Source organism: Erythrolamprus reginae, chromosome 1 (assembly GCF_031021105.1).
Source record: "Erythrolamprus reginae isolate rEryReg1 chromosome 1, rEryReg1.hap1, whole genome shotgun sequence".
NCBI classification, from domain to species: domain Eukaryota; kingdom Metazoa; phylum Chordata; class Lepidosauria; order Squamata; family Dipsadidae; genus Erythrolamprus; species Erythrolamprus reginae.
Window position 1 is genome coordinate 231,953,347 of NC_091950.1, and position 22,337 is coordinate 231,975,683.

At 40.8% G+C, this 22,337-nt stretch overlaps 1 protein-coding gene across 1 annotated transcript in view; it reads right to left on the reverse strand.

Annotated features, from left to right (window-relative positions):
• Positions 1-2,128: 2,128 nt before the first annotated feature.
• TFAP2D (transcription factor AP-2 delta) overlaps positions 2,129-22,337 on the reverse strand; it is a 48,450-nt gene continuing 28,241 nt past the window's right edge. The window contains exons 6-8 of the mRNA XM_070738017.1: positions 13,114-13,255; positions 10,379-10,492; positions 2,129-2,348 (exon numbers count right to left, since the gene is read on the reverse strand). Coding sequence (XP_070594118.1) covers positions 2,129-2,348; positions 10,379-10,492; positions 13,114-13,255 — 476 coding nt within the window. The remainder of the gene's footprint in view (positions 2,349-10,378; positions 10,493-13,113; positions 13,256-22,337) is intronic.

Here is a 22,337-nt window from a genome sequence, read left to right on the forward strand (position 1 = left end):
GGCTTTGAATGAACTATGCTAGGATACTAGATGCAAGTAGTCCTTGTTTAATTGCTGCCTTGCTCAGCAACCATTCATAGTTATGACAGTGATGAAAAAGTAACTTTACAACCAATCCTTGTATTCGAGACCTTCACAGATCTATAAAGCAAAGGAAAACTAAAGTAAGATTTTAAGCACAGTAGCAGTTTCACATTGTAACTGCTTTGCTTAATTATTGAGTTGTTGATCCCAATTATGCCTGCTAAATGAGGATTACCTATACTGCCAATTTGTGACTGAGTCCTGACAAGTAAATCTAGCCAAACTTGGCTGATCTCAAAATGGGAATAAGTTAGGTTAGTATTTAGGTAGGAAACCCCAGGCCTTTAAATTAGACTAAATTAGATAGTTATAAGCAGCCACAAACAGGAAGCTGGGCATTAATTTCCTGATAAATATAATATTTAAAAAACCTTGAAAAATTGCAATGGCAACCAAGTTCTATATTATTACCATATAAATTTAATAAATGACTTGAATGGGCAGATTTTACTTTTCACTTCCCTCCTGGATTAAAAAGAACTTTTCACAGCTTCTGTAAGCATATCACTCATATCACCATGGCGGTACGAGAGCCAGGAACCTTTACCTGAGTATGTCTTCTAAGGAATAACAGATTAACAGAGTTGGAAGGGACCTTGCAGGTCATCTAGTCCAACTCCCTGCCCAAGCAGGAGACCCTACATCTACCTCCATCTAGGATCCAACTCAAAACCTCCTGATTGTGAGGCAAGAGCGCCACCTCTAGGCCACATCAGCTCTGATGGTCACTTTAGTTTATTTTTAGTACATTCTTAGTCTGCCTATTGCAAGACAACATCTGCAGCAATGGGCACCTTTTATGCAGACTGTGCTAGGATAATCTTGCCTATTCAAGGATGCCCGGAGCCTACCTACTTACAGCAACTCAACATATACTGTTATTTTTTTCAGGCATTCCTGGAGATATGTCCTAGAGCTGGGGTAGGCAAAGTTGGCTCTTCTATTGTGGACTTCAACTCCCAGACTTCCTGAGCTAGCATGATTGCTTCATGAATTCTGGGAATTGAAGTATACAAGTCGTACAAGAGCCAACTTTTCCTACCCTTGCCCTGGAGAACTAGAACAAGGAAGAATAACCTGGGCCTGTTCTCTACTACCACCTGGAGAACATCTGAGGTTGATTCAGAATTGTTATGAAAAAGAAAGCAACACCCCCCCCCCAAAAAAAATATCAAAATGACACAATAGTCCTCTCCACTCCCTTCTTTTGAAACTGCAGAATACGTGACTGTATATCATTTCTTGCTGAGATGAAAATGGGCTAATAACTGGAAACACAAACAAGAAAGAGACTCGTTGAATGTATCACTTGACTTCTACTAAGCAGAGATAGATTTAAAAGGTGATAAAGCCCTAATCTGTGATGCCATCCCGAGGCTGATCCTTGAATGAGAAGGACTCAACCTTGGTGGATTTCGACATTGCTCTGATGAGGATCATTTATACATTCCCAAGCCTCAAATCATCAGTCCTGGTTGTACTCCTAAGAGCTCTGAGGTTTTCCATTTTTCAGTCAGGGGTCTTTCATATGTTGTCAGAAAGGAAAAGAGGTGTTCTTTCATGTGTCATCCATCAGATGGGTGGTGCAGTTCAATTTCCCCCACTAGTACAAGCGTATCCCATGATTGTGTATTTTCGTGATCCTGAATGGCATTCTTGAGTCTGGAAATGCCAAGAAAATGTGCATTGATGTAATGTTTGGAATGATTGAATTAAAGTGTGTGCACGTGCACACACACATACACACACACACATACACACACACACACATACATACACACACAGCAGTTTCAAGGGCAACACTTAAAAATGGATAGTCTCATCACAGGTTTGATGTCCGTAGAATTGTTCAGGTTGGTAGACTTTTTACAACTTTCCTCTCTCTCTCTCTCCCCCCCCCACTTCCGTTTGGTCCATGGGAGCAGAGTTCACCTTCAATGAGATGTACAGGCATATATAGATATAGTTAGTTAGGTAGATATATGTTTTTCTAAAAAATATAACAGCAGCAAAGTTCTCTGGAAATATATTCTGTCTGATGTTGCTAGTCTGTCTTTTCTGTTTTGCCCTCTTTCACTGCTGCCTCTGACGTTTTCCTCAGTGGGACTTTCTCTGAGTTGCTGTGTCCTTGGCCGGATTCTGCTGCTCCCCCATTTTTGTGTGCCGTGTGTTTTTCCAAGTAGTTCAGCATTTCACTTAGAACAGTTTGGAAAGTGCTTAGGGCAGCACAAATCGCAGGAGTCCCAAAGCCATGAGTAATCAAACTGTAAAGCAAGCAAAAAAGAGAGAAACATTGAAGGGTTTACTATATGTCTATGTTGGGCATATTTCATATATATATATCATATCATATTTTTCAAACTATAAGACAAACCTTTTCCCCACCCCATAAAAGAGGCAGAAATTTTTTTGTATCTTATACTCTGAATGTAGCTTTTTTGAAGCTTTTCCCCCCCAGCCCAGGCTTTGGAATACATTCTTAGCAGAGAGTAACAATGAAGGAGCTTGCAAGCCGGTAAAAGCTGGGAACATAGCACCTGGTTAGGGCTGGAAAGAAACATTTGGAGCAAATAGGGAATGAAAAAAAATCAAAGACAGGGTTTGGAATACATTCTTGGCAGAGATTAACAATAAATGGCATCGGACCAGAATATCTCCAGGATTGCCTTCTGCAGCACGAATCCCAGTGACCAATTAGGTCCCACAGAGTTGGCCTTCTCTGGGTCCCGTCAATGAAACAATGTCATCTGGCGGGGCCCAGGGGAAGAGCCTTCTCTGTGGTGGCCCCGACCCTCTGAAACCAACTCTCCCAGAGATCAGGACTGCCCCCACCTTCCTTGCCTTTCACAAACTCTTTAAAACCCACCTCTGCCATCAGGCATGGGGAAATTGATTCCCCTGGGCTGGTCCGTTTTATGCATGGTATGTTTGGGATGTTTGATTGTTTTTTCATTAAGGGTTTTAAACTGTTTTAATAATTGGATTTGTACTATGCTTTATTGTTGTGAGCCGCCCCGCGTCTTCAGAGAGGGGCATCATACAAATCAAGTAAATAATAAATAATAATAAATAATAATAATAATAAAAAGAGCTTGCAAGCGGGTAAGAGCTGGGAATATTGTTAGCACCTGGTTAGGGCTAGAAAGAAACTTACTCAGAGCAAGTTAGAGTAATGAAAAAAACCCTGCAAAGACTTAGAGCTTGGAAAACATTCTTCAAAGAGAGAAACAATGAAAGAGCCTGCAAGTTAAGAGCTGGGAAGATCATTATCAGCTAGTTAGGGGGGGGGGAAGCTTCATTCAGAGTATAAGATGCACCCTAATTATCAGCCTATTTTAGGGAGGAAAAAAGGTGCATCTTATACAACAAAACATGGTAATCTTTCAGTGCTAGCTGAACACCTTCTGGAAGGAACTGATTGAGAATCTTGATGAACAAACAATAATTCCATTTTACTTGGATCCAATTTCAGTCAATTTTGTCCTATACAGAACTGTTACAGCCTCCGGGTAAAATTTCCATAGCATCAACCATAAGGCCCAGAGTGGTGTTGCACATTTTTTATTTATTCTGCCTATTTATTCTCCCTGAAAAAGAGCATGCAATCCTATTGGCTTCATCCCAGCCTTGATGTCTGCATTGTCACCTACAACGAATGGATTGAAGGTACCTCAAATGTTGCAGTTTCCCAAGAGTCTATTCAATTGTGGTGGAATAGAAATATGTTAAATGATAAATTGTATTCTGTTTAAATGTTGCAAGGAGAATACAGGGAACATTTGTCTAGTTTCCAACGATTATTCTCTTAAAGATTTGTGGACTATTTTCTAGGAAATCAGCTGTCAAGCCAACAAAAAGCCTATGGTTTTCAACAGTATATGACTTTGAATTGCAACTAGTCTTTTGTGGATGGATGTAGAAAAAACTTCTTAGACTGGAATTCTTAAAACTATTAGATCAGAGCTGTAAACTGCCAGGTGACCATTTATTTATTTATTTATTTGTTTATTTATTTATTTATTATTTGTATTTGTATGCCGCCCCTCTCCGAAGACTCGGGGCGGCTCACAACAAGTGAAAAACAAATCATAAATAATCCAATTAATTAAAATATTTAAAGATTTAAAAAAACCCATATACTAACAGACACACACACAAGCATACCATGTATAAATTAAACGTGCCCAGGGGGAGATGTTTAGTTTCCCCATGCCTGACAGCAAAGGTGGGTTTTGAGGAGTTTACGGAAGGCAGGAAGAATAGGGGCAGTTCTGATCTCCGGGGGGAGTTGGTTCCAGAGAGTCAGTGCCACCACAGAGAAGGCTCTCCCCCTGGGGCCCGCCAACCGACATTGTTTAGTTGACGGGACCCGGAGGAGGCCCACTCTGTGGGACCTAATCGGTCGCTGGGATTCGTGCGGCAGAAGGCGGTCTCGGAGATATTCTGGTCCGATGCCATGAAGGGCTTTAAAGGTCATAACCAACACTTTAAATTGTGACCGGAAACTGATCGTCAGCCAGTGCAGACTGCGGAGTGATGGTGAAACATGGGCATACCTGGGTAAGCCCATGACTGCTCTCGCAGCTGCATTCTGCACGATCTGAAGTTTCCGAACACTTTTCAAAGGTAGCCCCTTGTAGAGAGCATTACAGTAGTCGAACCTCGAGGTGATGAGGGCATGAGTGACTGTGAGCAATGAGTCCCGGTCCAGATAGGGCCGCAACTGGTGCACCAGGCGAACCTGGGCAAACGCCCCCCTCGCCACAGCTGAGAGATGGTTTTCTAATGTGAGCTGTGGATCGAGGAGGACGCCCAAGTTGCGGACCCTCTCTGAGGGGGTCAGTAATTCCCCCCCAGGGTAATGGACGGACAGATGGAATTGTCCTTGGGAGGCAAAACCCACAGCCACTCCGTCTTATCCGGGTTGAGCTTGAGTCTGTTGACACCCATCCAGGCCCCAACAGCCTCCAGGCACCGGCACATCACTTCCACCACTTCGTTGACTGGGCATGGGGTGGAGATGTAAAGCTGGGTATCATCGGCATATTGATGATACCTCACCCCATGTCCTTGGATGATCTCACCCAGCGGTTTCATGTAGATGTTAAATAGCAAGGGGGAGAGGACCGACCCCTGAGGTACTCCACAAGGGAGAGACCTCGGAGCCGACCTCTGACCACCCACTAACACCGACTGCAACCGGCCAGAGAGGTAGGAGGAGAACCACTGAAGCACAGTGCCTCCCACCCCCAACCCCTCCAACCGGTGCAGAAGGATACCATGGTCGATGGTATCGAAAGCCGCTGAGAGATCGAGGAGCACCAGGACAGAGGATAAACCCCTGTCCCGGGCCCGCCAGAGATCATCCATCAATGCGACCAAAGCGGTTTCCGTGCTGTAACCGGGCCTGAAACCCGACTGCTGGGGACCTAGATAATCGGCTTCTTCCAAGGACTGCTGGAGCTGGAGTGCCACCACCTTCTCGACAACCTTCCCCATAAAGGGAAGGTTGGAGACTGGACGATAGTTGTTAAGTACGGCTGGGTCCAGGGAAGGCTTCTTGAGGAGGGGGCGCACAAGCGCTTCTTTATAGAGTGTTGGAAAAACTCCCCTCCCCAAGGAAACATTGGTAATCTCCTGGGCCCAGCTCCATGTCACCTCCCTGCTGGCCGAGACCAACCAGGAGGGACACGGATCCAGTAGACAGGTGGCGGAACTCACAGCTCCAATGGTCTTGTCCACTTCATCAGGTGTCACCAGATCAAATTCTTCCCAGACAGGTGGACAAGTACGTGCCCCAGTCACCTCGACTGACTCATTGTCAGTCGACTCTGTTTTACAATTGGAGTCAAGGTCGGCCCGGATCTGAGCGACTTTATCAGCGAAAAACGTGTTAAAATCCTCGGCACTACTCTGCAAGGGCTCCCCAACTCCCCCCTGGTTAAGAAGGGAGCGGGTCACCCTAAACAGAGCAGCCGGGCGGGATTCCGCTGATGCAATCAAGGCGGCATGGTACGCGCATCTTGCCGCCTTCAGCGCCACTTTGTAAGTCTTAATAAAAGCTCTTACAAGTGTTCGATCGGATTCAGACCTAGTCTTCCTCCATCGCTTCTCTAGACGTCTCTTTTGGCGTTTCATCTCCTGGAGCTCCTCGTTGAACCATGGGGCTCTACGGGGTCTAGCGCCACGGAGAGGTCGCAAAGGCGCAATCCGGTCAAGAGCCTCCGCAGCAGCCCTGTTCCAGGCTTCCGCAAGAGACTCCGCCGAACTGTGGACGAGTGCCTCTGGAATAACCCCAAGCGCCGTCTGAAAGCCCTCTGGGTCCATCAGGCGTCTGGGGCACTTAGTAAGAATTTGTGTTTTCCACATCTCTTAATGATGATCCAGATTTGGGTAACCAAAACCTAGGAGCCCTAGGCTTTCTCCATTCAGAATTGTTTTAGAAATTGCTGCCAGAATTTTTTTAAATTGAATGTATTCATGGGCCACATTGGCTGATATACTGTATCATCCAGTGTGTCCAGAATTCATACTGAGCCAATATCATTCCTTTTATAGAAATAACAAACTGATCTTCACCTGATTTAGTTCTCCTGGGCAGAGAAGGCCTCTCATCCTCACACTGCTATTAAATATTATTTTTTAAAAAGTATTTCAATTATTTGGTTATACTGAAAAGGTTCAATGAGCCTAGCAAGTTCTCAGCATAGGTTAGAAGTCTGCTATTTCTCTTGGATAAAACTGAGATTAATTATATAGAAAGTCCTGAGCATCCTAAACTCGATTTGTTCACATTTGCCAAGAATCTTAAAAGAGAAAGAGACTAGCTCAATTGCTAGTCTTTTCTAGTCATTATGCTTTAATGATATTCTTTCATTATATGTCAAAGCAGCCAAACTGCCCTCAAGACTTGGACTCTGCTTTGACAGTATCCACAAGGTACCTCACATCCTACCCGACCCTTCCATCCCCACCCTCAAGGCTGACACAATTTAGTCTTTTCTGCAAAGGAAATGCTTTCATTTTCCACTGAGAAGGGGGAGAAGAAGAGGAGGATGCCATCTGTTTATCTCCAGTTTCCAACAATGGCCAAGTCTGGAAATCGTTAGCAGCAGAAGTTGCTATCAAATATTTACAACATACTGTGGCTGGTGGATGATACTCAAAGAGAGTCACAATTTTTTTTTTGCTACCCCTTGCTCATGTGAAAAACATCTGGCCCCAGGTATGGACCATGTTATTTCAACAGAGTCTACCTGCATACCATAGAATATCTTAAAGGATAATTGTAGTGTTTCATCTCGGGCCTCAGCTTCAGAGAAGCTACCAACATTCCATGGAGTAGATCAAATGGTGACCTGCAGTAAGCCACTCCATTCTTTAAAGTAATCCACACCTTCAGATTATTTTTAAAAAATTACAAATGCCCTTTTAACTAGCCATGCTTATGCATGGCCATCATTGTTTCACTCATCACATAATAGTCCTCAGATTAGTCCTTATGATTAATTACAATTAAACCAACATAAAACTTACTGTATCTGTGGATGGATACAGCATACATACACAAAAAGGGCAACCTAAATGATGAGGCAGCTAGAACGGCTCGTCCCCATGCTTCAGGGGTGGGCTGCTAGCAGGAACACCTAATTGGGCTCATCACCGTGGCTCTGGAGGTACCGTGAGTTTGAGTGGAATTATGCTTCTGTGCCCATGCAAGTAGCAAAATCGCACACGGAGGCACAAGTGCACTCATGTTCCGGTGAGGTTTTTTGCACATTTGCCTGTTTTCTGTGCATGCGCAAAAGCAAAAAACCTTGAAAGGACACAGGGGCATCTGCATCTCCATGTGTGATTTTGCAACCTACATGGGTGCAGAAGCATATTTCCACTCGAACTCACAGTACCTCCAGAGCCGCGGAGGCAAGCCCAATTAAGCATTCCAGCTAGCAGCTCACCCCTGCCGTGCTTATACTTTGTAGCTTAGACAAATTATGGGCAAAAAGAGAGGTGATACAAGTACATGAAATTGTGCACAAATTACCCAGGGCTAAAGGTAAGAAAAATAATGCAATATAGATGGAATTAAGCTTTAATCCTGCAAAATCTATGGTTTTCCACTGAAATTAAAGGCAGACAATTTCAATATTGAAAAAAGGAAGTCAGCATGTAAACAATGCACTTTAGAAATATGGAAACTGATGCAAATCTCTGGTAATGGCTGCTAATTAGGATGCCTTCAAAAGGGGTGGTGGTGTAGAAAATATAATGGATGAATTACAGAGAACATACATTAAATATTAGCTGCTAGGAAACCAAAGCAGAGAAGGACTATCATCCCTTTATCGATGCTTATCAGCTCCTTGAAAATATTTAATGGGCCATGGTGTGATGCAGAATGGCCAATAACCTGATCCAGTTGGGCTCTACTTTGGGTTTTAGGTTAGATAATCTCATGTTTATAGAAGGCAACATAGACCTTTCCAAAAAACAAAATTAGTTACTGTGAAAGCCTAAGTGTTTAGAGAACAAAGGATGGGCATCATTTTTTACGGCCTTTACTCCGATGTGGGCAGTAAAGTCACAGTAAACAGTAGCCCGTTCATGTGGCTTCTAATGGGAATCCTTTCCCATTGACATTCTCTTTGGCAGAAGTCATACAAAATTATTTAAATTTATTTATCTAGTGCTTTTGGGTCAGCCATGACTTTTGCAACCACATGGGCTAGGCTATGAAGTTTCCCAGCAGCATTTTTGGAAGAAATTTACCAGTGTCTCCCTTCAAGGCTGAGAGAGCAACTGGCCCAAGGTCACCCAGCAAACTTTGTGCTGAAGGTAGGACTAAAACTCTAATGCCTCAACCATTAGACAAAACCAGCCCTGAAGACACAAAGAGAGCTACTTTAACCCCAAAATGCAGTTCTGGAGGTTACATGGATGTTGACATATGACTCATAAATGTTATAAACATTATGCATTTTAATAGTGCCATCATTACAAATATCATATTAGGAGGATGAGGAATTACTAGGGATATTTGGCAACTGGAGCTCATAATTATTTTTATCTACACTTGATCTTAGCCAAAAATTCTATTGGTTGTTAATAGAGTAAACAGATGAAATTCAATTAAATCAAGAAAAATATGGGTATTCTAAGGAGAGTGCTTATATTGTTTTGAAGATAACATAGAACATAATAATTGGGGGGGGGGACACCTTACATGCTATAATAGGATAGGGAGACCATATTCTATGTGGACTAAATTAAAAATTGTATGACTTCTAGAATTTATAAAATAATTGTTAGAAAAATCAAGCCCATTGTATTGTAGATATAAGGTAATGTTTCATATGCATTTGTTCCAACCTGGCTACTGGGGAAATCTAAGCAATTTTCCTCACATTGTTCTACTTAGACAAAAGTGGAACTATATTTGAAATAAAATACAGTTAGAGGCAGGAGCGAAAGTGTAAGTTAGTATTCCTTTCCTTCATGCTTCCTTGGGATGTGTTCTTTCAAGGATCACTAGAGGGCACCTGGCCTCTTATTTATAGCAAAAGTGCAGTCTGGGATTAAATGAATAATTTGAGCAATCTATTCTGTTACTACAGCTTTCCTCAGTTGTGTGGTCTTCAGATGTGCCATAATCCCATGCATTTTGGGGTGCTTCAACTTTGAGTGTACCAACTTGAGGAAAGCTTCTCTATGGAATCCTATCCTATGTGAGCTGATGTGGTCTTTGTGTTCTCTGACAAACAAAATCCTGTGTACTCAACTAGACAAATTTTCATCAAAAATCCATGCAAATTATATAAAAATACATATTGATCAATCAGCTGAGATAAACAAAGAATCAATTTCTTTGGAGAAAAAAAACCTATCATCAAGAAGACTGATGATACTGATTTAAGAGAAATAATAGAATGACTTGACATATAAACTCAACCTTGTTATTAAACCAGAAGAGTATCTTCCAGCAGCAATGACAGATCACCAGAGGAGCTTGAAAAGCATTCATAGTCCCAACCATTGTAAACCAAAAGATTTGCTATAAGATGTTGGAGAGGTTCTGAACAATATTAGCTTTCCCCTGGATCGCTAGTCTCTGGAGTATTTTGACATTTCCTCATCTTTGTTTTGGAAGAAGACATGCACAAGAAAACATTAGTTTTGGACAAGATTTTCATATATACAGCATATTGAATACTTCTGCACAGAGGAAGTACTCTTAACACTTCAGAACTGTTTTTTAAATGAAGTTATTCCATTCAATAAATTTTGGAGGTCATACCTGAAATGTGTTAAATGTCTCTGAATATCCAGATCTAATATTGGAGTAGGTCTTGAGGAACCCAAAGGTGACCTGTCTTGGCTTAGGAGATCCTGGAATTCTTTACATATTTGCCTAGAATAAAAATTAAAGTTATTTACCATATTCATTGAATCAATACTTTAAGTTTCATACCATCCATGCTTCCTTCACCACAATTATACCAATGTAATATATAACTGATACAACTTTATGTAAATTTCTATTAGAAGAATGGATTGCACCAGAGGCAAAAAATGCTATTTATGCAGCAGAATAGCTGACTTTCTTTCTTTGTCAGTGATCAATAAAAAAAAAAACACTGGATGACCTAAATGTTAAGATTATCAAGAACAACAAGCATACATCCTTAAAAATATTGGCAGATCCTCTGAATCCTTTCAGAACTAACCACTGGGTTTTGCCATTTTTTTTAATGTGCCAGAAGGCAGACATTATGGAAGAGGTGGGAAGGAATTACCATATATAAAATTAAAGAAAAAGGTACCGTATTTTTTGAGGGTAAGACGCACTGCAATATAAGATGGGGATTAGTTTTTAGAGAGGAAATTAGGAGGAAAAATCTGCCTAGCAGATATTCATCTGGCTAGCATCCTTAGGGCTTAAAAAAACTTATTCAGAGAGAGTATCAATGAAAGAGCATGCAAGCTGTAAGAGCTGGGAAAATTGTTAACACTTGGTTAGGGCTGGAAAGAAACATATTTGGAGAGTAGAGCAATGAAAAAAAGCCTGCAAAGACTTAGGACTGGAAAAACATTCTTTTCAGAGAGTAACAATGAAAGAGCCTGCAAGGTAAGAGCTGGGAAAATCGTTAGCACCTACTTAGGGCTGAAAAAAAGCTTAAAAAAAAAAGCTACATTCAGAGTATAAGAAGCACCCAAATTTTCAGCCTCTTTTAGGGAAGAAAAGGGTACAATTTATACTCCGAAAATATGGTAATTTTGTCATGGCATTGCTCATTCATTATCCTGGCTCCATTCACTTTTCGGTATGTATTCACTCCCCTCCTCTCCAATCCCCGCTCCCAGCTTCTGAACCTGCTATGTAAAAGCCAAGTGGAACTCTTTTCATGAGAAACATCAACCATACATTGTAAATTACTGGGTAGGTTGCACCGGAAAAGATTATCTATCACAAGGCACACCCACACCATCAAATGGGAATATTATTCCGTCAGATTCCACGAAGATTATTAGCCCTGTTCTCCAGGACACATTTGGATGGCATTCATAGATGCCTGGCTTTCTTAGTCTTTTTCATTACTACCTCTATATATATTTAAATATATTTAAAAATTCAAATTAAATAGGTCTGGTATTCCTTTAAAATGAAAGTAGAATGCATAGTAGCTGTATTATTTGAAGTGTACAGCCTGAAAAGCTGTAATGAAAACCACTAGAGTGAGCCTTCCTTCAGAGGTAGCAGATTAAGCAAAGCTACAGGTATGTATCTCTTGGCCAAAAAGGGCCACTCACTGCTACATATGCAGATGCACCAGTTGGCTTGCTTTTGTCTTAGTAAATGTTTTAAGATTCTGTTTGGTCAGAAGCAATTGTTTTTTTATGGTTCCCTTGGGAAGCTACAGAGCCCTTTATAATAAGGCCAGCTTACCTTTGGTATGTTAGTACATTTGAGAACTTCCGATCGTAATGTCTGCGTATGGCCTAATAAAAGGGGAGGCTTGTTTTCTGCCACTTTAAGTCAGTTGGGTAATATATATATATTTTTGGATCATGCCATTCTGATATAGCCAAAGGGGATTCTTTGAAGAAGGGTTACACATCAAGTAGGAAAGAGGTTCTCCTTTTAAAGGAAACCAAAAGCTTGCTATTTTCACGAAACCCTTTGATACTGTATGTATTCTTTGCAGTAACCTCCTTCTTGTTACCAGGTTTCAAGTGGTGGCCACAGAGAAATACAAAGGCATGTCTTAGTGGACATGGCTGTTCTTGGCTATAAGCACATGCTTAGAACTAGGGCAATATAATGTAGGCAGTCTGATAAACACATTGGACTGGATTCTTATAAATTAAACCTTATACAGTCCCATAAGAGCACTTAAATCTGGTTTATGTCATATGCTTTGAATGGTTTGTGGGTCAGATTATAATCCTAAACCATGGAGTTGTGGAGAAACCACTTTAAAATCATGTTGCAGTCAGTGGAACTACCTGAGTCTTTTGTTTATATGCCAACAGCATGACTTCATTCAGTACAACCTGGATATTTTGTCCACTGTGTATAAAAATGATGAATTAAGAGAGCAAATACACCTTACAATGTCCCATGTGTTAGTACAAATTTGAAAGAAAAAAATAATATGAAGCAGACCTGGGAATATTTATTTGAGTGAGTTCTCACTGAACAATTTGATACTGTCTAGAATCTACTGAGAATTATCAGTAGAATTTACTTGTGAATCAGACTAGATTCAAATAGACGATTAAAGAGATTTGATTATTATATTACAGTACTACAGAAAGTATGTATGAAAGTTTTTCTTCCAAGAATATCTTCTTAAATCCAGAACACCTGTGCACAGTTTATCTGTAGTATTTCTTAAACTGTTTGATAACTGCTTAATTAACACAATACGATAAGATTTCCGTACATAAAGAATACTTGATTTCTATGTTTCATTGCAGTAGTTAAGTTCCAGACTCACGTGTGAGCAAGGTAGCATTTAAACAACTTACTTTGTTGCTAGGATCATTTTCTTCCTTGCTATTTGTTCCTTCTGTTCCATGTGTTGCCTGGCAAGATGTTCTCCGACTGCCTTGGCTGGGAATTCAGTTTCACACGTATAGCCAAAATCCCTGGCCAAATGCAAAGCTTCTCCTATGACCAGACAAATTATCAGTGAATTATACAAGCAACATGTTTTATAACTAACATGTTTTAAAATGTTTTAATGTGTTATAACATGTTTTAACAATATGAAAAACTTGGTTAGTTAAAAAGACTCTTGTTTTTTGCCTGAGACAAATCATTCAAGAATATCATTGCCCATGAGAAGATATTACTCCCTTATCCTTTTTTTAAAAATTCATAAACAGCATGGAGGAAAATCAGCAGCAGTTCTTCACATTAGGAGGTTTTATCTGCATAGAAAGAAATGGAGTTAACCTCACAGCTGAATTATTGCTGCCATTCTAGTTCTTCCAGTTCCAGAGTTTATTTATTTTATTTATTCTTTGTCCAATACACAATACATATTGAAGAGGATAGACATTGAGTAATATATATATAAAGATAACATGTAAAATAGAAGAGAAAATATATGAGAGGAAGAAAACATGTATGATATATGAGATAAAGGAAAGACAATTGGACAGGGGACGTAAGGCACACCAGTGCACTTATGTACGCCCCTTGGATGGAATGGAAGCTTCTAGCTAAAAGCTAAGAGAAGGATCTAATGAAAGTTTATTTATTTATTTATTTGTTGGATTTCTAAGCCGCCCAACTCCTTACGGACTCTGGGCAGTGTACAAGTTGCCCAAAGAGGACAGTGAACCTCCCCCAATCACCTCCCAGAGAAAATATGATTTGTAATACTCATTTAGTACCCTCCAACTAGAGAATTAGAAGCAATGCCCTCCTCCCCAGGTGTTAGCATATTTCTATGGGATTTTCCTATTAATTTCAATTACTTTTCAGCACTTAACAAGCACTTTGTGAGTTTGTGTATTTTGTCACTGTTTCATTTCCTTTGGATCCATCATGTATTACTTATTTGATGGATCTCTACATTATGCCACAGGCCAATGGGACCAGTAGTGGGTTGCTCCTGGTTTGGACTGGTTCTTAGAACTGGTAGTGCCAGCAACGGGGGCTCTGCCAAACCACCCAGGAGGCTTCTGTGCATGTGCAGAAGTGTCATGCATGCACAAACCAATAATAAAGGGTTTTAGAACCCACTATTGATTGGGACTGGAATGCTGGATGGTTTGCTTAAGTTGTGCCTGTGGCTTGATCAAAAATAAATCCTCACTTCTGAAGTCAACCTTGAGCTACATGGCTTTGTTCAACCCATCACCCAGGTATCAGGCATGTACTTTCTTTCTTGAGAATTTAAATTCATTTTTTGCAGAAGCCAATGCACACTAGAGGTATACCATGTGAACAGTAATGGGGAGCCAAAATTTTTACTGCCACACTGTGGGTGTGGCTTATTTTCTGGGTGTGGCTTGATGGTCATGTGACTGGGTAGGAGTAGCTTTCTGGCTTTGTGACCAGGTGGGAGTGGCTTGAATGATCATCTTCGTTCAAGTGAACTGTTAAGTCTTCAACTTACAACCTCACCAGTGTCGCTCTCTGGGGTGACAATTTGCTTCACGTTTCCCACGCTCTACTTCCTGGGTCACCCTCTGCCTCAGGCTGAGTAGCTAGGCAAATGGGTGCCAATCAGCTGTTGAGAAATGATGGGGGAGGAAATGGGCCCCCTGCAACTCCTGCCAGTGCTGGTCTCCCTGCCACTTTCCAGGGAGGAGTAGGAGGATGGGAGGGTAGGATGGTCAGCTGGAGCTGGGCACACAGCTTCATTTATGTTGTGAGCCGCCCCGAGTTCTCGGAGAGGGGTGGCATACATATCCAATAAATAAATAAATAAATTTCCACTGATGGAACTGCATTCCACCCCGTCCTGCCTGCCACCTGCCCCTGCATGTGAACAACCAGAGTGGATGAAGCAACTCTATGCCAATATTAGCTTGTCACAATTTTTTTACTAACATAAATTGGATGAATTCAATTTTTCCTCAATTTTTCATCTGTGTGACTTAAATTCAGTTCACTGTACTCAAAATTAGTTTAAGGATTTGTATTTTTTTTAATGCATAGCTCTCCAAACAATGCAGTTTTCTTTGCATAATTATTTATTTGTTCAATTTCTATAGCCGCCCATTTGAAAGAATTGAGTCTGGGCAGCAGCCAATCATAAAACAATTAAAAACAGCTATAAAATTAAATATGTATGGCAGCCAAGAAAAAAAAATATAATCATAGATGTCAATACAGCCAGGAAACAGGACTCTTAACATACTTGGGGCCTTAGGCCTGGACACAAAACCAGGTCTTCTTATAAAAGGCCAACAGGGTTGTGGCCATCTTCAACTCTGAATGGAGAATGTTCCAGAAGACAGGGACTATGGCAGAGAAGCAACATCACCTAATGTCCACCATCTGACATTCCTTGCCTGATGGGACACATAGCACACATAGCCTAACGTTAGCATTTTGCCCAGCCCAAATTAGCATTTTGCCTAATATACCCACTTCTTCTAAAATATTTTCTACTGCTATGTATGCGTTGACATATTTGATTTCTACCTTACACATATTTTTTATTGGAAAATTTCATGGAAAAATTAAAAATGTGTATTTTTAAGTTTAACAAACTTCAGGAACTTAGTCATAAAAGTGGAAGTAGAAAACTCTTTATCGGAATGCAAGACAAACACATTTGATGTTATCTCAACAGTCAGAAGTGTGGCCTTGGGATCCATTGACTTATTTATATGTCAATGGATCACAAGGCCACACTTCTGACTGTTAAGATAACATCAAATGTGTTTGTCTTGTGAAAGAACTTTATTCAAGGAAAACAAAAACTGCTGACAGAACACTTAAATGACATTTGCTATTTTTAATTCTTGCTGGCTTGGGCTTATTTGATAAAATGGTGGTAATTTGGGGAAGCATCAATTCACAATCACCCCTTCTTCTTCTTCTCCTTCTCTATTGTTATAGGTCTGTGAGTAAATACATTCAAAAACTGTATGTATGCATGAGTACACAGGTGAATGTAGCGGGCTTATTTCCTCATTTGATATCTTAACCAGGAACACCTCTGATGTAGAGCTGGGGTGGTGCAGTGGTTAGAGTACAGCACTGCAGGATACTTCAGCTAACTGCTAGCTGTAGTTCAGTTGTTCAAATCTTACCACCGGTTCAAGGTTGACTCAGCCGTCCATCCTTCTGAGGTGGGTAAAATGAGGACCCAGATTGTTGGGGCAATACGCTGATTCTGTAAACCGCTTAGAGAGGGCTGTAAAAGCACTATGTAGCAGTATATATGTCTAAATGCTATTGCTATCATGAAACTCATGCTGCTTTCAAGAGACTGAAATTTTACTTAAGAAAGGGATTGTAAGATTCATGAATTGGGAGAGCCAATGGTAGGTAACAAGGTCAGCCAATGAATAGGCATAGCAAATAAGTCAACCAATGGGAGCCAAACACATTTGTGTCTCTGAACTCTAAAATGAAACTAACGGTTCTCTCCTGCCTGCATGTTTCCTTGCAACCGCTTGAAGAAGAACCTACATTAGTTTTGTATATACTGTATATCCTTGTATATGAAGAACTTCCTTATTTAAATTAATCCTGCTACATCAGTCTGCCTGTGTGTACTTTCTGGATTTAATTTTCTGCAACAAACTCTGACAAGAATGATATAGGGTGCATTCAGCCCAAAGTACTAGAAGAATAAATGTTGGCTATAATGCCTAGAAATAAGTTTTATAATAAATACCCTGTTTTTCCCCAAATTAAGACATCCCCAGATAATAACCTTTTGAGCACATGGCAATAAGGCCAAGCACTTATTTCGGGGTTCAAAAAAAATATCGGACAGGGTCTTGTTTTTGGGAAACCCAGTACAGTGATACCTCTACCTAAGAATGCCTCTATTTACAAAGTTTTCTAGATAAGAACCAGGTGTTCAACATTTTTTGGCCTCTTCTTAAGAACCATTTTCCACTTACAAACCCGAGCTTCCGAAACTGTAATTGGAAAAGGCATGGATAAGCCTCCTTGGGCCCTCTCTAGGAATCTCCTGGGAGGAAATAGGGTCAGAAAAGGCAGGGAGAAGCCTCCATAGAGCCTCTATAGGAATCTCCTGTAAGGAAACAGGGCTGGAAAATGCGGAGAGAAGCCTCTGTGGGGCCTCTCTAGGAATCTCCTGGGAGGAAACAAGACCGGAAAAGGCAGGAAGAAGCCTCCCTGGGGCCTCTCTAGGAATCTCCTGGGAGGAAATAGGGTCAGAAAAGGCAGGGAGAAGCCTCCATAGAGCCTCTATAGGAATCTCCTGTAAGGAAACAGGGCTGGAAAATGCGGAGAGAAGCCTCTGTGGGGCCTCTCTAGGAATCTCCTGGGAGGAAACAAGACCGGAAAAGGCAGGGAGAAGCCTCCATGGGGCCTCTCCAGGAATCTCCTGGGAGGAAACAGGGCCTCCACTCTCCCTGTGGTTTCCCCAATCACACACATTATTTGCTTTTAAATTGATTCCTATGGAAAAAATTGCTTCTTCTTACAAACTTTTCTACTTAAGAACCTGGTCACAGAACGAATTAAGTTTGTAAGTAGAGGCACCAATGTACTTACAAGAACAAGAAAAACAATGAGGAGCAGAATCCTCTTCCGATGTGTTATCCTAGTCAATCTAGAAAAGCAGCCACATAAAGAAAGACTGATAGGTGAACAGGCAAAAAGCACTGTCTTTAAAGCACAAATGGGAAGTAGACATTAAACATCTCTAAGAAAAAAGACCCTCCTTTGATAAGTTGTAGGAGGTCAGTGGTTGAAAATGGCGATGAGTGAATTGCACATCCTGATTTGTGGAAGAAAAATTGGGTTCTTATAGAGTTAGGAGAGACCCCCAAGGAAGGACAAAACAAGACACCCATGGAAAAAAAATCCTTTTGTCCCCCTTTCTATTTTCTAGAATTGCTATGGACATTGCTGGTCCCTTGCCAAAGTCAGCCAAAGGAAATCAGTCTAGCCTTGTAATTTCTGATTATGCTATGAGATGCCCTGCGGCAATTCCCTTCTGCAGTTTCCACAAAAGTCATTGCCAATGAGTTGCTTAAACTGTTCAGTAGAGTGGGTGTACCTAATGAGATTTTCACAGATCAAGCCCCAAACTTCCAATCTGCTTTGCTAAAGCATTTATATATAGCACTGGGGATATCTGGCAGGAGAACCGACGGACAGATGGATTAACAGAATGATTAAATCAGACTCTGAAAAACATGTAAAAGAAGCCTGCCCAGGATGGAATGTGTGTCTTCCTTATATAGGGAAGAATCACAGGCTTTCCACAGGAAGCAGCCCTTTTAAGTTATGCTGTGTGGAAGATAATCAAGAAGAGTCATAGATGGGGTGAAGGACAGTTGGACTAATAAAGTTCCTAATAAAGTTCGCAGTCAAGGAGAAAAATTGAGAGACAAGGCAAAGCACATCCAAAACTACTGCCAAATATGCAAAATACAGGTATGATATAAAAGCCAGAAACAAAATCACTAGAATGGGGCAGATAGAGTGTGGCTTCTGTTGCCTGCCAGGAATGCAAAATGCAACCCACAAAACAGAACTCGCCAACTGCAAAATAGACTTGAGGGTGAAGAAACCACAGCCTGTCATGTCAACCAGTGGATTGAAAGAAAACAGCCAAGCCTAGAATTGTGAGCTCATAGATTGGCTTATTCAGCAGAGCAGTTGGAAACCTGCTTGTCATATACACTCATAGCAAAAGCATTGAGACTTGGGTAGAATTCAGCTTATCTTCACAACTAAAAGCAGATCTAGAGGTTTTCAATGATAAAACCAGGCACTATTAAATTAGTAGAGTACAGAAACAGAGATCATATTACATATAATGTAATATTACAGAGATGCCCTGAAGAAAGGGGAAAACAATCTATTCTTGACTAGTAAAATGGTCTTCAGACATAATGTTAGTTCCTAAGTCAAAAAAGAAGTTGAATTTTGTGTAGACCTAAGACTACTTAATAAGCAAGCAACTGTTTGATAGTTAGTCTGCCCAAAGAATAGATACTCTAATAAACATATATGGAAAATACTTGCTTATTTTGAATCTAAATAAGGGTATTGACAGATTTCTTTCAAGGAAACTCCCAAAGTGAAATCAAAGGTGCTTTTTTCAAGAGGCAACTGGACTTCCTGTTTATCAAGAGGCAACTACCAGTAAGTAATTTCTACCAGAAAGTCCAGTTGCCTCTTGAAAAAAAACACCTTTGGGACAACCATAACCTGGATGACTGGGAATCTCCATAGACTCTCTCAAAGCAAAAGCTTCTTCTGGACAGGCAGTCCTCATTTAGGAATCACAAATGGGAGCCACAATTCAGTCATTAAGCAAAATAGTTACTATGTGAATCCATCATTTCATATATGCACTTCAGCTTTCCTTTGCTTTACAGATCAGCAATGTTTATAAATGTGAGGATTTGTTGCAAAGGTATATATTTTCATCCCCAGTGTACTGTAAAACTGTTACTGTTTGAGGAATTTGCTAAACAGGGACTATCTATACTTCATGTACTCTCCAGAGACCAAATATTTGTGGGCTAGGGAAAATGTTATGGATGATACAGAAGATGAGGAATAATTGAAGGATAGCATTTTTTCCAGTCTTAAAGTAGCCAACTTGACTACTTATTTAGAATAATTTCAATTGGGCTTTTCTGAACTGTACTACTTGGGACTCCTTGGAGTTTTCTGAACTTGCTTGCAGATGTTTTATTACCTAATTATTTGAGATAGTCCAGGGGTGTCAAACTAGATTTCTTTGAGGGCCAGATCAGCATTGTAGTTGTTCACCATGGACTGGCCACAGGGAGGGGGGGAGATGGGCAGATGAGACGGATGCCTCCTGCATCACCCTGCTGGCCACCCTGCATCCTGAATGGCCTCCTGCAGCCCCCTGCTGGCCAAAATAGAACATGGGGGACTGCCTGTGCCCCCCATGGCCTGTTTTGGCTGTCAGGGTGCTGCAGGAGGCTGCCCAGGCGGAAAAACAGGCACTTTTTCCTAGCAGAAGCACTGCAGGCTGATCTGTGCTATTTCTAGGCTGGCCCCATGGACTTTGACGCCCTGAGCTAGTTGGTGGAGTGAGTGTGGGGTTTGCTTCCCCTTGATATAGAATAGCTTGCCCTACCAGCTTTGATGGGGGTATTTTTTTCTCCTTGGCAGTTCCTTCATTAGGGTGTCATTTTCTTCTTTTAATGTTAATCCCTGTTTATTTGCATGTTAGTTGCTAGAAAGGATGTATTCTGATCTTTTTTCTTCTTAGCTTTTTATTGCCTCTTTTGAAAGTGCATAAATATAATTTGTTTAAAATTGTCTGTTGATGGTTGATGTCTTTTTTAGGTTACACAATTAGCTTGGTATGTTACTTAGGTTACATTATAGATTAACAAGAAGTTAATATAGAAGAGCAGAAAGTGCAAACCATTCAGCTGCCACTAACATCGAAGATAGATGTAAAATCTTCCCCAGAACTGTGAGATTCTATAGCTGATTAGTATCTCATTTTTCAACCGAAGCAGGGATATTGTGTGTGTGTGTGTGTGTGTGTGTGTGTGTACGTCTGAAACGTAGGTAAGCCTGTGGCCTAGTGGTTAAAACCCTGCCTTGCAGGCAGAAGTCTAACAGGTTCAAATCCCAGTAAGGATATGGCTAGCTGATGAGAGCATATTAAGCTCGAAATAGATCTATACAAGTCTCCCTTCCTTTTCACTTATCAGCAAAAATATGTTATACATGTGTGTGTGTGAAACATATTTTTTCTGAATTTGAAAATGAAGGGAGACTAGTATATATCTATTTTGGCTTTGTTGTGGCCTCATCAACTAGCCATACCCTCACTGGGATTTGATCCTGTAGCCTCTAAGGCAGAGAATTAATCTCTAGGCCACAGGATCTCGTCCTTTCAGCTTTGTATCACTTGTACCACTTTCCTGATACAAAGCTGAAAGCATGAGATCCTGTGGCTTAGAGGTTATTTCTCTACCTTACAAGGCAGAGTCTGCAGGATCAAATCCCAGTGAGGGTATGGCTAGCTGATAAGACCACAACAAGGCTGAAATAGATCTATACTAGTCTCCTTTCATTTTCAAATTCAGCAAAAATACGTTACAGATACAGAATATAGTTTGTCTGCTATGAAAAAATTAATTAACTGCCTTGGATATGGCCCTGGGTTGGGCTGAGAGGCAAAAGGAAGAATTAAGCTCCTCTTACATTTGGGCATACCAGTGTGATTCGACAGAAAAAAACTTGGCAACTTTGCTGGCTGGAGAGTTGAAATCCACAAGTCTTAAAGTTGTCAAGTTTGAAGACCTCTGATGATAGATAGATAGATAGATAGATAGATAGATAGATAGATAGATAGATAGATAGATAGATAGATAGATAAATGCATGCATATATTATACATATATATAAGGAACTGTGATGTTCCTTCAATATACCAGGGTGATTCGACACAAAAAATATGTAACCCTTCCCTGGTACAGAGCTGAAGGGATTGGATACTGTAGCCTAGAGGTTAATTCTCTGCCTTAGAAGGCAAAGGTTGCAGGTTCAAGTCCCAGTGAGGGTATGGCTAGCTGATGAGGCCAAAATAAGGCCGAAATAGACCTATCCTAGTCTCTCTTAATTTTCAAATTTAAGACTTGTGGATTTCAACTCCCAGAATTCTCCAGCCAGCCAAGTTGCCAGGTTTGAGGCACCCGGTGTATAGAGTCAATGGCATCAACATGGTGAATGCAGCTAGGTAATCAAACCCCTGCTCTTTTATATTTGTGTCCATGATGCATATGACTCACCTTAAAAAGAATAGGGGGTCATCAATCACCCAGTTACATCCAACATTTTAATGCTGGATATCCCTGCTGCAATGCAAAATCTCTGTATGTAACCAGGAAGCAACTCAATAAAGTTCACTCCCAAGTGTAAACAGGCATTTCAAGATTTAAAAGAGAGCTTTGTGTAGGCATCCTGTGTTAAGAGGGAACCTTTCTTTTGTTCTGTGCATTGATGCTTCTGATGGGAGGGTGAGAGCAGTGCTAATGCAATAATTTTAAAATGAGGTATGTTGAACCTTTTATCTTTC